This window comes from Phoca vitulina, unplaced genomic scaffold (assembly GCF_004348235.1).
Source record: "Phoca vitulina isolate PV1807 unplaced genomic scaffold, GSC_HSeal_1.0 scaffold16, whole genome shotgun sequence".
Lineage (NCBI taxonomy): Eukaryota > Metazoa > Chordata > Mammalia > Carnivora > Phocidae > Phoca > Phoca vitulina.
The window spans coordinates 14003908-14019531 of record NW_022589719.1 but is presented as its reverse complement, the minus strand read 5'-3'; the positions used below and the strand labels follow the sequence as shown (position 1 = coordinate 14019531).

The following is a 15624-nucleotide window of genomic DNA, read 5'->3' as shown; positions in this document are numbered from 1 at the left end:
AAATAGATAAAATCTCAAAAAAAAAAAAAAAAAAAAAAAGAATTGCCTGCCTCGAGGCACCTGGGTGGCTCAGTCGGTTAAGTGTCTGCCTTCAGCTCAGGTCATGATCCCAGGGTCCTGGGAATCCCGGCTCAGCGGGGAGTCTGCTTCTCCCTCTGCCTCTGCCCCTCCTCTGCCTTTGCCCCTCCCCCCCCGACTCGTGCGGGCGCCCCCTCCCTCTCTCTCTCTCTCTAGCGGGCTCTCTTACTCTAAGTAAATAAATAAAATCTTAAAAAAAAAAAAAAAAGAATTGCCTGCCTTAAGGAACTTGCATTTTCCTTTCAGCTCTTTCTTGTGCAAGTCCTAAGTGGATCTGCCTTTCAAAGGCAGATAGATAGCAGGCCTACCTCTGTTCCTGCCATCAGGGCCCACTGGGCGTGAGGAAACAATTAAGGTATGTGTGTTTGCTTTATGTACATGAATTCTCCTCAAACAAAAGCCCAAAGTCTAAATATGGGGTTATGCTGGGAAGCCCAACCGTAGAAGGCTACAGATCTAAGTCACATCCTCTAATCCAACAAAACCACCACACTGAAACTGTTACTTGGATCCCCATCTCACTTTTTCGCCTCTCTCTCAATGGGTACCAAACTCTAAGAAGGACAGAAAAGTAGAATTTTCACTCCTAATACCCCAACAATGGTGGAGCTCAAACCAAACTCTAAGTCAACACATCCATTTCATCAATGAGACAACTACAAGTCACTGACTAAGAGATCTGAATTCCTCCTGCCTAACTCTAAAGGTTATACTCTACTACACTGCCCTACTTCTCATCCTTACAAACATGGATCATCAATTAATCACTGGTTATTCATAGCCTACTCACCCAGAAATTTATAGCCTACTCACCGAGAAATTCAAACACAGCAAATCAGACATCTCAAATCCATGTGAACATATCTTCAGTCAAATTTCCAAATAAGTCCTTTCGCTACCTTGGGCTTAAAAAAATTCCTATATCAAGAAACCACTTTTACTACTGACAATGAATATTTTGAACGTAGAAGAAAGCAGGTAATCATTAAGTACATGATATCTTGAAAATAAGGGAGGAAAAATAGCCACAATGACTTTCCTAACTCCTGATAAATGCGATTTATTAATAATTAATGTATCATTAATAAGCCATGTATTTATTATTAACACCTGATTTTTTGTTAAAACACAGCGCAGAAGAGACCGGTAAACACGGGCCATCAACACCTGGGCATTATGTCTCTCAAAAACTTCCTCTCCTCAGATTATTCATGTGTTGTGTAATGACCTCAACAGTTTCATTTAATTTCCCAGCTCCATCTAGTTGAAATTCAAACCATAACTGTAATATGGCTTAAAAACATTTTCGCATTTTTTTCTTTAGTAAAGTAAGTCCTCGTGGACTAAAACAGGCACATTAAGATACTGAATGGGTAGAAAAGAATGCAAACTACTATGCAGGACCTCAGTGCAGTGCCATCCATACAACACCACAGTACGGGATTCTTTTTCTTTTTTCCACAGTTTATCTATATTTATTATTTTTTTCCTTTTTTTTATTATTATGTTATGTTAATCACCATACATTACATCATTAGTTTTTGATGTAGTGTTCCATGATTCACTGTTTGCGTATAACACCCAGTGCTCCATTCAATACATGCCCTCTTTAATACCCATCACCAGGCTAACCCATCCTCCCACCCCCCTCCCCTCTAGAACCCTCAGTTTGTTTCTCAGAGTCCATCGTCTCTCATGGTTCGTCTCCCCCTCTGATTTCCCCCCCTTCATTCTTCCCCTCCTGCTATCTTCTTCTTCTTCTTCTTTTTTTTTTTTTTAACATATAATGTATTATTTGTTTCAGAGGTCCAGGTCTGTGATTCATCAGTCTTGCACAATTCACAGCGCTCACCATAGCACGTACCCTCCCCAATGTCTATCACCCAGCCGCCCCATCCCTCCCGCCCCCCTCCACTCTGAATTAGAATTCCGGGACGTACATTTAGGGAAAACACAACACACACAGGCAAACTTAACATTAGTGATACATCTCCAAATCCAAACTGTAACAAGCCTATGCTTATTGCAAGAATTCATGAAAAGTGCTCAAAGCCTGATAAACTAACCCCATTTAAAAACAATAAAATGAGCTTTCTTATCCCTTACATTATGTTGCATGTGCCTCTTTCATTTTCTCATGGCTTGATGTAGAAAACAAATAAAAACATTTGCCTTCAAAATGTTTAGCAAGTCCAAGCCTCCGCATTTAATTTTTTTAAGCTCATAGTGACAAATGGGATTAAAAAAAAAAAAAAAGCAAATAAAAAATTTACCTTCTAATAGCAGCATGATAAGAGGTCAGCCTCTTTTTGAAAAACACAGCTTCAAAAAAAGGCCGAATATATTGCTTCCATTAAAAAGTTCAAGGCTGGTGTTATGAGATAGAATATTTCATAATCACATACATATGAAATTTATATCAAATAGAGTTCCACTTCAAAGCAACAAAATAAATGGACTTCAATGATTCTATGTCCAGATTCCAACTTATGCCAAACACTAAATCAAGTCTTCCAAAACAAAATCTCGCTTCAGTATTTTTATACCTTGGTTCCAGCTGCCAAGATACAATTCATAGTATTTTATGATTCTATCTCTTATTATAATCTCTCACCTATGAGACCTTCACATTTCCATTATTCCTGACATTAAGGACTATATTACAAAACTTTTGTATTTATTATTATTTTCCAAATTACCACATCAAGAACTCAAAAATTTTCATATTTTAAAAATAAAAAGAACATAATCATTCCTCACACAGCTACCCTTCAAGGATGAATTGAAATTGCTTCTCTGAATAATGACAATAAAATATAAAAATTCTGTAATAGATCACTATCCATACTCTGAAATGAAAGTGACAAAAACCAAAGAAAGACATTTTGGACATCTCTCTTATTTGGTACTATCTCTTGATTGATTACACTAGCTTACTGTAGAAAGTAAAATGTGCAATGCATTTTCTGATTAATCTAGCCAATCTACCCTTGGATTCTCATGCCAGAAAATAACTTCAAAACATAAACATTAATTTACTAATAATGGTACATATTTCACTCTAGTATAGTCTCTTTTGACTGGAACATTATACATATCTTTTCCAAATGTATTTTTCCAGTGGGAAAGTAAGTATGCAATCATATCAGCTTTGAATGACAGGCTGCACATTATTAATATCTGCCCTCTATGGCTGTTGTCAATTCTATTCAGATAGTATGGGCTTTTTTCTAGACTTCTTGGAATTTTGGCTTAGACCTAATATTTTTAATTTTATTACAGAAATTAAATATAGCTTCCCTTTTCATTCCAGTAAGCAGTACATCCGTCCTACTACCTTCCTTCTGTCAAGTTGAGGAGGCCTTGAAATGAGCACCAATTATATTTCCTACTAATAACCTGGCACAACTATGAATAAGAATAAAGGAAATGTGGGCTCCTGGGTGGCTCAGTTGGTTAAGCGACTGTCTTCAGCTCAGGTCATGATCCTGGAGTCCCAGGATCCAGCCCCGCACTGGGCTCCCTGCTCAGCAGGGAGTCTGCTTCTCCCTCTGACCCTCCCTCATCTCATGCTATCTCTGTCTCTCTCTCTCAAATAAATAAATAAAATCTTAAAAAAAAAAAGAATAAAGGCAATGTGTTTTATTCTCCACGGTCATATCAGTTATTTCAATTAATACTCAAAAATACACCCAAATTTTAGTTAGAATTTAACTCTTTGGTAGTTATTTTAATATTAGCCTTTTATTCTTTTCTAGCAAACTAACAACTTATAGCTAATGGCTTATAAAGTCTGTCCTTCTGTAGTTAAAAACATATATAAAATTTTTAAGATGACTACGGCAATGTATATTCCCAGTTTATATTTAAAACAATGATTTTTAAAAGTAGAGTCCCAAAAATCAGTAGAACTGTCCTAATTTTTTTTTCTTCGACAGAATGACACAATAAATTAAAATTTTTTGCTTAGTGTATTGCTGCTTTGCTTGTCCCATCAAGCACACAAGCAATCCACCAATCACTGAATTTCACAAGTTTCTCTAAGCAACTCCTACAATTTCTTCAAATCTGCTCTTCTAATCTTTCTGCAGAATAATTCTGTCTTCAACTTCCAATATGGTATACTAATCTAATTCTACTACTTGTTCCCTAAAGAACTTCTTTTACCCTAAGAATAAAACACTCATACTTCAGTAAAATCGATTATATCAAACCTTTAAATTGATGTTCTATACATCAATTCTAAAAGATCTCCAGATTAAAAATATATATATGTAAGCAAACTCTTAAAATATAAAAGCAAAACAAATTGCTTTGTGGTTAATATGAAAGAGATCTAAGTTCCATTACTGTGACTAAAGAAATTAAGGAAATTCAGCAGTTTATATATGATACTGCTTGAGCATCAGGCTCTCGTCCATTTACACGACTATTATCCAAATACATAAAAAATTGTGAAGATAGACCAAGTGAAGAAGTAAATTATCCAATACCTTCTTAGTGTGCCTCCCTGTTCTTCACATTAATTTGCTTCTTCTCTAATAGGGAGAGATGCTGTTCATTTAATCACCTCTCTGTCCAATGCAAGAACTCATTAAATATAATTAACCTTTAAAATATCTGTTAAAAATAAAACAACTCTGCCATCTGCAGGCTGGATGAAATAAAAGCACAATGAAGTACAGCTAATTTAAAAATCAACACCAGGGCACAAAATAATATTAACACTGAGCTTTGAATAAAGGCGGCTAAAGCAAAATTTTTTTTTAAATGAGTGTTTGTCCTATACATCTTCTTTATTCAAACAGTGATTTTGGTGTATTACCAGTGTAAGAATAAACTGAAAATGTCAAAGGACAACAGAAAATGCATGCATAATAGTTTGTAAAAACAGCATTTACAGGTCTTGCCATGGTAAAAGATGGCCCACAAACACTATATATGGCATAATCTATTTCCTACCTGCTTAGCTTGTACACACACAAAGACTGAAAGGATATACTCCAAAATGGCAAAAGTGGTTCTCTGGTTGGTGATATTATATAAGTGCTTTTTATTTCTTTTGTTTCTTATAATCTACATGTTAGTAGTTTTCTCCAGTAAGTTTATCCAATTTCACTCCCTGCCCAAAACTTATCTAACACTAAGTAAAAAAGAAAGAAAAAAAAAAGAGTTTTGTTTTTGTTATTTTTAGACACAAACCCACAAGGACAGAGAGAAAGGAAGGAATAATAGCACACAAATTTGGAAGTAGAAAAGTAAATAAATGAGTAATAATTGACTGAAGAGATTCTAGAAAGCTGAATCCTAAGCCAGCTCGGGGAAAGCCAGGCTAATCACCTGTTCATACAACAGAATTACCCAAAGGCCCAGGAACTGGCAGTCCTGAGGATCTTTGGAACTGGGGAATGGGGGTGGGCATTTGGGTGAATGCTATTTGAGATGCAGTCAGATACGGGGATCCCCTCCTGCAGTCCAGTGCTGGGTAACAACCCACCCTCATTCAACAGAAGACTGGGACCCTGGAGATTGTTTCTCTGGAGAAGGTAAAAAGATCTTTAGAATGGAGGTTCTCCAAACCTTTAGAATGGAGGTTCAACTTCCACATCTGGGGGTATATAGAAACTGCAAAAATACATGAACTGAGATTATCTGATGTGACTGACAATACAGAAAGTTATGCTGAGAAGCTATTAGATGGTATGGGATGAATCAGCAATAGTTACAGAAGAAACTGGAGAAAAAATTTAAAAGGCAACAATGTCAGGAAAGGCAAAAAAGTAAGAAAGCTAACAATCATAATGGGACAATATACGACAATCCCAAATTGTGTATGACGTTTGTTGAGTGTAAATACTGAATATGGATTTAACCACGACCTGCAAAATAACTACACTGTGGGGACAAGAGAGGGAAAAGCTAGGGGATGGCACTGTCCATCACTCATCCACAGATAACATGTAAAACAGAAATAGGGAGATGAGCAAATGCTGGAACAAAGCTAAGAGACAAAACGTATTGCTTATAAGAAAGAAGACTGGGGAAGTAGGGAGATATCCACTATATCGTTATAACCCTAGCAGTATCCTAATAGTACTATTGTTAGTACTACTTGACTATTCAAACTATATGCATATATTACTGTGTTAAGGTAAATATTTTATTATTTAATGAAATGGTTAGTTAATTTTATAAAATCCTTAACAAGCAGCAGCAGACCATGGTGATTCAGAGAACAGGCACTGGAACCAAACTGCCTAGGTTCCAATTATAGATCCACCACTTACAAGTCACTCAACCATTCTGTGCCTCAGTTGCCTCTTCTGTAAAATACAGAGTTTATAAGGATTAAAGAAGGTTAACACATGCAAAGTCTTTACAGTGGAGCCTGGCAAAGAGTTAGTCAGTCTCAAAAATGTTAGCTATTTATTACTGATAGGTGGTGTAGAAATGGTTAAGAGGGGGGACTCTGCAGACATCCAGAGATGGCTAGATGTATCACAATATCCTGCTTTACAACTCCTTCCTCAAGTAATGGAAGATGGACTCACACAGTTCCTTTCACATCCCCGGCCTCAAGGTGAAGGTTTCCTTTCTACTCTCTCCTTTACCTAATCTGACCTTGTTCTCACAGCTACAGTACACTAATTCTTGATCTCTATTTTAACTGTAGTGCACATTTGAAAACCAAACTCTCATTAAAATAAATCATCAGCAAATGTTTTATCTTCAGTGGTGCTGTCATAACATTCTCTATCAAAGCTAATGAGCCAGTTAGGCCCTCAGTAAATGCCTCTAGAGCTCCTGTTATCCTCGCCCTAGACCAATACAAGACCAGAATCTTGACCTCAAAAGGATTATGGTTTAAATGGGCAGTCAAGATATATATAGAAGTACTAGAGCGTAGTAAATAAAAATGTCATAGGACACTGCAAAGCAATGAGAGCTGAGATTCTAGCTGATCAAGAAAGGAAAAAGAAAAATCTGTGCTAGTACCACTTCACTTTATATGCATTAGAATGGCTATTATCAAAAACCCAGAAAACAACTGTTGGCAAGATGTGGAGAAATTGGAATCCTTGTGTGTTGTTGGTGGGAAAGTAAAATGGTGAGGCTGCTATGGAAAACAATGATTCCTCAAAAAATTAAACACACAATTACCATTTTATCCAGGCCTCCTATGTCTGGGTATATACCCTAAAGAATGGAAAGCAGGAGCTTGAACAGATACCTGCACACCATGTTCATAGCGGCATTATTCACCACAGCCAAAAAGTGGAAGCAACCCAAGTGTCCAACAACAGATGAATGGATAAACAAAATGTGGTAGAGACATACAATGAAACATGATTCAGCCTTAAAAAGGAATGAAATTCAAATACCTGCAACAGAACAGATGAAACCCGAGCCATTATGCTGTTAAATAAGCTAAACACAAAAAGACCAATGTTGTAGGATTCTGCCTTTGGGAGGTACTCAGAATAGACAAATTCAGTGACAGAAAGTAGAATGGTGGTCACCTGGGGCTGGGGAGAGAGGGGAAAAGGGATGTATTAAGGGACACAGGGTTTCAGTTTGAGATGATGAAAAAGTTCTAGAGATAGATGCTGGTGATGGTTGTACAACAATGTAGATGTATTTAATGCCATGGAACCAAATGCATAAAAATAATTAATATGGTGAATTTTACGTATTTTTACCACAATTTTTTTTTAATTTAAAAAATGTGTGCTAGGCAAAGAAAACAAGGTGAGGGAATGAGCAGATATTTCAGATGAGGGGAACACCATTTGCAAAGAAGGAGGCAGGAGTTACAGCTTAGTTTGGCTGGAGTGTAGAATATAATTAAAATGAGAAGTGAGCATGTAAATTAAAAAAAGTTGGGACTATTACCTTCTAGTTGTCTATAGTACCTTACAGTACTATCGTAACTTAACTTTAATACCTCATTAATGGGTTTGATGTTATTTAAACAGCAATGGAAAACCATGAAAAAAATTTTGAGCAAGAGAAATAACCACAGTTAAAAACTGAACTTGTTTGCAGTTCCACATAAATGGCTTATGTTCGCAAATCTATAATTTACAGAAAGAAAAAAAAACTGCACATGCTTTGAGATGGTCGCAATTATAAACTTCACAGAAAAATTAAAATAATAGGATTTTAAGTACCAAGTGAAGCTACCCATGAATTTGTTACCCATTCTCCTTTATCCACTTAGACCATTTGACTTGAGAGACTGAAAAGGCACCTAGGATCTTTCATTAGATCTCCCAAATGTTTGGCCTTCATTCGAGCAGTGGTAGAGAGAAATGAGAGGCATTTCTGGAAGAGGGCGGCTTGTATATCACAGTCAGGACTTCAGATCTCATCCTGAGTTTAATGAGAAGTCTTGGAAGTTTTCAGCAGAGAACTGACACGATCTGATTTATAACTTAAAAGAAGCACTCTGGGGGCGCATGGCTCAGTCGGTTAAGCATCCAACTCTCGATCTCAGCTTAGGTTTTGAACTTAGGGTCATGAGTTCTCAGGTCATGAGTAGGCCCAGGGTGAAGCCTACGTTAAAAAAAGGGGCGGGGGGTCTGGGTGGCTCAGTCTGTTAAACATATGCCTTCAGCTCAGGTCATGATCCTGGGGTCCCGGGATTGAGCCCCACATTGGCCTCCATGCTCAGTGGGGAGCCTGCTTCTCCCACTCTCTCTGCAGCTCCCCCTGCTTGTGCTGTCAAATAAATAAATAAAAACTCTAAAAAAAGAGAAGAAAAGAAAAGCAAAAAAAAAAAAAAAAAGAAAAAAGAAAAGCAGCAGCACTCAAAGCTCTACGGGGAACAGTCTGTACTGGCCCAAGGGTGATGGTAGGGATATGTCCTGGGACACTCCTGCAATATCTAGAGTAGAGGTAGTGGTAGCTTGGACCAGGCTAGCTGGTGAGGAGTGGTCAGATTACATTTAAAAGCTAAAGCTTGGGGCGCCTGGGTGACTCAGTCGTTAAGCGTCTGCCTCCGGGTCAGGTCATTGGGATTGAGCCCCATATCGAGCAGGGAGCTTAGCTGGGAGCCTGCTTCTCCCTCTACTCCCCCTGCTTGTGTTCCCTCTCTCGCTGTCTCTCTCTCTGTCAAATAAATAAATAAAATCTTAAAAAAAAAAAAAAAAAAGCTAGAGCCAACAGGAATTTCTGATAGACTGGATGTGCCATATGAAAGTCAGGAGACAGGGATGGCTCTAATCATGAGTACAAGTGAAATAACAAAAATCAAAATAAGATGCCACAGTTCCAAAAAGAAAATCTTTCTTCCTATAAAAAGTGCCCGAAGAGCCTTAAAAACTATATGGACTTGATTTCCATTCAGCTGTTCAAATGCCTACAGAAAAATCCCATTAAACAACAGGTCAGTTATATAGACCCTGTGCTTACCCTTGTGCCCGGCCCTTAGGCCACAATCCAGGGAAACCACACTTGCTTCTTCCAAGTATAAAAATTATACTCGCTCTTTTCCCCCCTCGTAGTATGAGAACCACCATATTTTTAAACAATACAGTACTTGGTTGTTTCAGTGCTCACCTGAAACATAAAGTATAATGACTGACAAGCGTGAGTCAGGAAGGTAGGGGAGAGATCTCCCATTTACCCTTCTAGATCTATCTACTCGTCAGCTTTCCCCATACCACTGTGTGTGCTTCAACAACAGGCTTCCTGGGGCGCCTGGTGGCTCAGATGGTTAAGCGTCTGGTTCGGCTCAGGTCATGATCCCAGGGTCCTGGGATCGAGCCCCACATCGGGCTCCCTGCTTGGCGGGGAGCCTGCTTCTCCCTCTCCCTCTACTGTTCCCCCTGTTTGTGCTTTCTCGCTCTCTCTGTCAAATAAATAAACAAAATCTTAAAAAAAAACAAACAGGCTTCCCTGTGCTCAGGTATCCGCCTGGGTTCAGCCAATGGGCAGCATAAGCAGAAGATGAAGGGAGAAAGGAGAGCAAGGTCAGGGTATTTATTTCCCCAGCTCCCTCCCTGTGGGATCACCCGGGGTTGGTTGGATCCTTTAACTGAAGGACTACACCTCCACCACTGGTCCTCCCCTCAGGCTCCATCCTTTCTAGCTCTGGCAACGGCTTCCTTCCCATGCCTCTTCATGCCGAGGAGTGGGGACAGCATCTTGCTCTAAATAACCACCTCTACACCCTGAATTCACAGAAATTAGTCACTTAGTAAACTCTCCTCAAATTTGCCATTTTTAGACTGCCATCTATTCCCTGCCAGGACCCTACAGAAAGACTTAGGAGGGTAGCACTTAAGTAATGAGAAAAATTTCAAATCACAGGGAAGGTCACTCCATTTGAAGAAATAGTATGAATCAAGATTTCCAAATTGCAGGCTTTATTTAAATGTATTCTCTAGCCATTTGTTTATAATGGGAACCCCTATAAAAAACATTTCTTGTTCTCAGATATGGTAAACATCCTTGCAAAGTGGCACCTTTTTCTATAGGAAATGACAGAAATGTTTATGGAAATAGGCTGGAGACTAGGCAGTGTTTATAGATAAATTACAGGGAGATCCACGAGTTTCCTGGAACCACACAGAAAATTTTGCATGTACACATTTATCTTGAAAAGTGGTGGAACTTTTATCAGCTTTCAAATAGATTTGTGCCCCCCTAAAAACCAGCACTAGTAGATTCCCAAGGAAGCTCTCCTGAATTATAAATATGCCAACCTTAATTCTCCCCTAAAATTTTTCATGTAATACAAGAAAGTCCTTGATTGCAGCAAAGTATTGAGTAGATCATTAGCTATAGTAAATGTATTGCCTACCAAGTACAAAAATAAAATAAAATAAAATCACCATTGCCTCCATTTTGCTGATTCTTTCGTACACGTAGTATGCAATGGTACATCTGTAAGGAAGCTGGCGAGAACTTTAGGTAGTCAGTCTGTGGCTGCAGAACTACTTCCTCTGAGTGGGAGAAACCAAACACTACACAAGAGGTTTCAGCTTGCAATACTGGTCTTCTTGCGATTAAATTATAAAATTAAAATTCTACTTGAATCCATTTATTTTGCAATCTTGGAACAGGACAAAAAGAAATCACCACTCACGAGTCTAGCAAAAAAATGAACACATGCATAAGTTTGGGGATTTACGCATTTTGCTGTAAAAGGCAAATGAAATGAAGCTCAAGACAAGTCACACTTAAGAGTACAGGTGACCCTGGAACAACATGAGTTTTGAACTCTGCAGGCCCAGTTATACTCAGGTTTTTAAAAAAGAAATACATTGGGAAATTTTTTGGAGATTTGCAACAATTTGAAAAAACTCATGGATGAACCATGTAGCCTAGAAATACCAAAACATTTAAGAAAAAGTTATGTATATAAGAATACAGTATATGATACATATAACACACAAAATATGTGTTCATCCAATGTTTATGTTATCAGTAAGGCTTCTGGTCAACAGTGGGCTATTAGGACTTAAGTTCATTATACATGGATTTTCAACTGCGTTGGGGGGTCAATGCCTCTAATCCCCATGTTGTTCAACAGTCAACTGTGTATCAATTATCAATTAGAAACTTACAGATGGGAGGACATTAACATACACTCTAACTCCCTTAAATGGTTACACTTTAACTCTCTTAAATGGTTCCGCCACCCTTTATACACAGTCTAAACTTGTAACTGTTAAACTGTTATGATTATCAGGACCACTGCTGAAATACTATTTCACAATGTAGCTATTACTAAAATATGTCTCACTTTATTAAAAAAAAAAAAAAAGCAGAGGCGTTCACACACAATATACGTATGGTGAACAAAGCTTCAGCATGCTGGCACTGTTCTGCTGATGGCTAAGGCCAAGCAACCGCAGACACTGAGGTGGACTGTAGTTAAGGAAACAGGCTTTTGTTGTCAGGCAGAGCTGGGCTGAAACTGTTCTATCCCCAGAGCACAGCATTATCCACTATGAGGACTAAATGAGTTAAGTCGTGTAAAGTGCTGAGAAGGGTGCATGGTACCTAGTAAGCGATCGGTGCTACTTGTTATACTCAAACCCACTCCCCCAACTTCTTTCTTGCTGGAAGAGACCAAGTTTTGTTCAATTGTATGCCTTTCTTGTGAACATGTGCTCTGAGTAAGGGACGCCATTGCTCAGTGTCTTAGTCCCTTCAGACTGCTAAAACAAAATACCTGGGACTGGTGGCTTATAAACAACATTTATTTCTCACAGTCCTGGAGGCTGGGAAGTGCAAGATCATGATGCTGGCAGATGTGGCGTGATGGCTGATGAGGGTCCACTTCCTAATTCATAGACAGTGCTAAGCACGGGGCATAGGTCATTACTCATAAAAATGCTGCCAACAAACACCATTTAAGGAAACCAAAACTCCAAGTGTGACTCCCATGGACAGACTTTAAGATCCTGGATGGATGTATGAATGTGGAAATCATTCAGTAAGTGTACTTAATTCATATAGTCTAGAGATTACCAAATAGTTGCTAATTTCTACCAAGCTCAGTGAAAAATGAGCCAACACCATGTAATTCATGCTTTGTAGAACAAATAGTTCAAGGACTGCCACGTGCATTCACCATGGCAAAACAAAAACCTGTATGTGAAAAGTCAGGAGACAAATTTGAACTCAGCATTAGGGAAAAAAAAACCAAACAAAACCCCAAGATTTCCAAATCATTTAAAGCTACCTAACAACACAGTCAGCTACTGGGGTAGGCAGAATAATACCCTTGCCTCCCTCCCTCCCACCCCCCAAGATGTCCCACATCCCAACATCCAGAACCTCTGAATATGTTATGTTACATGGCAAGGGGGAATTAAGGTTGAAGGAGGGAATAAGGTTGCTAAAGAGCTGGCCTTGAGATGGGGAAAGAATCCTGGTGGGACCAATGTAATCACCAGGATCCTTATACATGAAAGGAGGAAGAACTAGGAAACTAAGACGGCTTCCTTGGGATATAGTGTTCTCCCTCTTACAGACGACGTTCAGGCTGAGTTAGACATGTTGCTCATGATGTGCAGGGGAGTAGGTAAAATGTCATGATGCTTCAGATGAGGATTGCCTAAGTGAGTTTCCAGAGGCAGGAGTCCTTAAACTGGGTCTCAAGAAAACCCCTGAGAGAAGATATTTGCAAATGACATGTCAGATAAAGGGCTAGTATCCAAAATCTATAAAGAACTTACCAAACTCAACACCCAAAGAACAAATAATCCAATCAAGAAATGGGCAGAAGACATGAACAGACATTTCTGCAAAGAAGACATCCAAATGGCCAACAAACACATGAAAAAGTGCTCCACAACACTTAGCATCAGGGAAATACAAATCAAAACCACAATGAGATACCACCTCACACCAGTCAGAATGGCTAAAACTAGTAAGTCAGGAAATGATAGATGTTAGCAAGGATGCGGAGAAAGGGGAACCCTCCTACACTGTTGGTGGGAATGCAAGCTGGTGCAGCCACTCTGGAAAACAGTATGGAGGTTTCTCAAAAAGTTGAAAATAGAGCTACCCTATGACCCAGCAATTGCACTACTATGTACTTACCCAAAGGATACAAAAATACAAATTCTAGGGGCACATGCATACCGATGTTTATAGCAGCAGTATCAACAATAGCCAAAATATGAAAAGAGCCCAAATGTCCACTGACTGATGGATGGATAAAGAAGATGTGGTATATATACACAATGGAATATTACAAGAAAGAAATCTTGCCATTTGCAACAATGTGGATGGAGCTAGTGTGTATTATGCTAAATGAAATAAATCAGAGAAAGATAAATACCATATGATTTCACTCATATGTGGAATTTAAGAATCAAAACAGATGAACATATGGGGAGAAAAAAAAAAGGAGATGGAAACAAACCATATAGACTCTTACCTATAGAGAACAAACTCAGGGTTGATGGAGGGAGATGGGTGGGGGATGGGCCAAATGGGTGATGGGTATTAAGGACACTTGTTATGATGAGCACTGCGTGTTATATGTAAGGGATGAATCACTAAATTCTACTCCTGAAACCAATATTACACTATATGTTAACTAGCTAGAATTTAAATAAAAATTTGAAAAAAAAAAAAGAACACTCTTCCTAAATTATTTCCAACACTGAGCTTGTACTGTTTCATCATTTTCTAAGGTAGTGAGTCTCAAAGTGTAGCCCATCAAACACCAACACAAAATATCAAAATTCACCAAAGGTTGTTTGTAAAATGAAGATGGCTGAGCTCCACCCCAGATGGAGTATCTGAGAGCTATAGGAAAAGTTCAATATTTAACAAAATGGGGAAAGGGAAAACAGGGAATTCTATACACAGTTAAAGAACTACTACTCCAACAGGTATTTTATTAAATACCAAGCTGAAGAAACGGAAATAAATTGTTCTTCTCATTACCAAATCTTAAAATCAGTGCACTCATCTTACCGTGTGACTCTGTGTAACATTTTTTTTTCTGAGCCTCAGGTGGCTCAGAATATTTAAGCAATGCTACTGCACCTAATTTTTTATATTAAAATTCATACTGTGGAGTGCCAGGATGATTGGCAGGTAATGCATCACACACACAAAATGTTAGCCATATCCCCCCACCCTCATGTAAAGAAAAATAATGCCCGGCATACTATATTGCATCCTGTTAAATACTAAAAGAGGGTTAATATCATTACGTGTTAATATCATTACTTAATGCCAATTTTATATAATAACTTCTTGGTGTGATTCACCTCCTAAATTGCCACTCTTTTAAGCGCATATTTTGCTTAAAATATTCTTCTGGACCTATGTCTGTGATGCCGTAGGCATTTACAAATTAAGTCTTTTGCGAGCCGTCGCGCGGGGCAACCCGAGAGGCCTGGAAGAAAATCGCCCCATAGAGATGGGCCCAGAGAATGAATACGAACTGCTACCAGTGGCTTCTGAATTTCAGCAACCTTGGGCAGCTTGACAGCTCTAGGGGGACCTGAGATATAACTGGGAAGTGGCCTGAAGGAAAAGCGTTTAGGACCTGTCTCCGCGCGTCACAAATAACCCAAATTCCGAGGCAAGGTCACAGAGAAGCCATACCAACCAGGGGCCTAGGAACGGAGTCGAGTTTTTCCAGCTCCCAAGAAAACCCTTCGCGGCGTACACTAGGCCAAGTCGGCAGACTCCTCCCCAAGAAAAGGCCGTAGGAAGAGGGAGCCCCGGGCACCTCCACACCCAAATGGGCCTGAATCAAAAAGCCCCTGACCCAGGCCCATTACTCAGCTACACAGAGCAACCGAGCGACCCCGACCACTCACCCCGCAGCCGCTGCGTGCTGTGAAGCCATCTCCAACTAACTCCGCGGCCGACAGACCACCCGGAAGCGCCCTTCACCAGCCCCAGTTTTTGGCACTCCCCGAAGGCCAAGAGATAGCGCAGCACCCGAGGGTCACAGCCTAGCCTCCAGGAGGCCGCCATCTTCCCGGCCTTGTCACGGGCTGCCCACAGCACAGCCTGATCGCCCAGTCATCAAGACCCTCCCGGGCCCCGCCCCCTGTCATG

At 39.4% G+C, this 15624-nt stretch overlaps 1 protein-coding gene across 1 annotated transcript in view; it reads right to left on the bottom strand.

The window, feature by feature from the left end:
- Positions 1-15603, bottom strand: part of PDHX (pyruvate dehydrogenase complex component X) — a 67172-nt gene extending 51569 nt beyond the window's left edge. The window contains exon 1 of the mRNA XM_032413895.1: positions 15381-15603. Within this exon, the coding sequence (XP_032269786.1) occupies positions 15381-15540 (160 nt within the window). The 5' untranslated portion in view covers positions 15541-15603. The remainder of the gene's footprint in view (positions 1-15380) is intronic.
- Between the last annotated feature and the right edge of the window lie 21 nt (positions 15604-15624).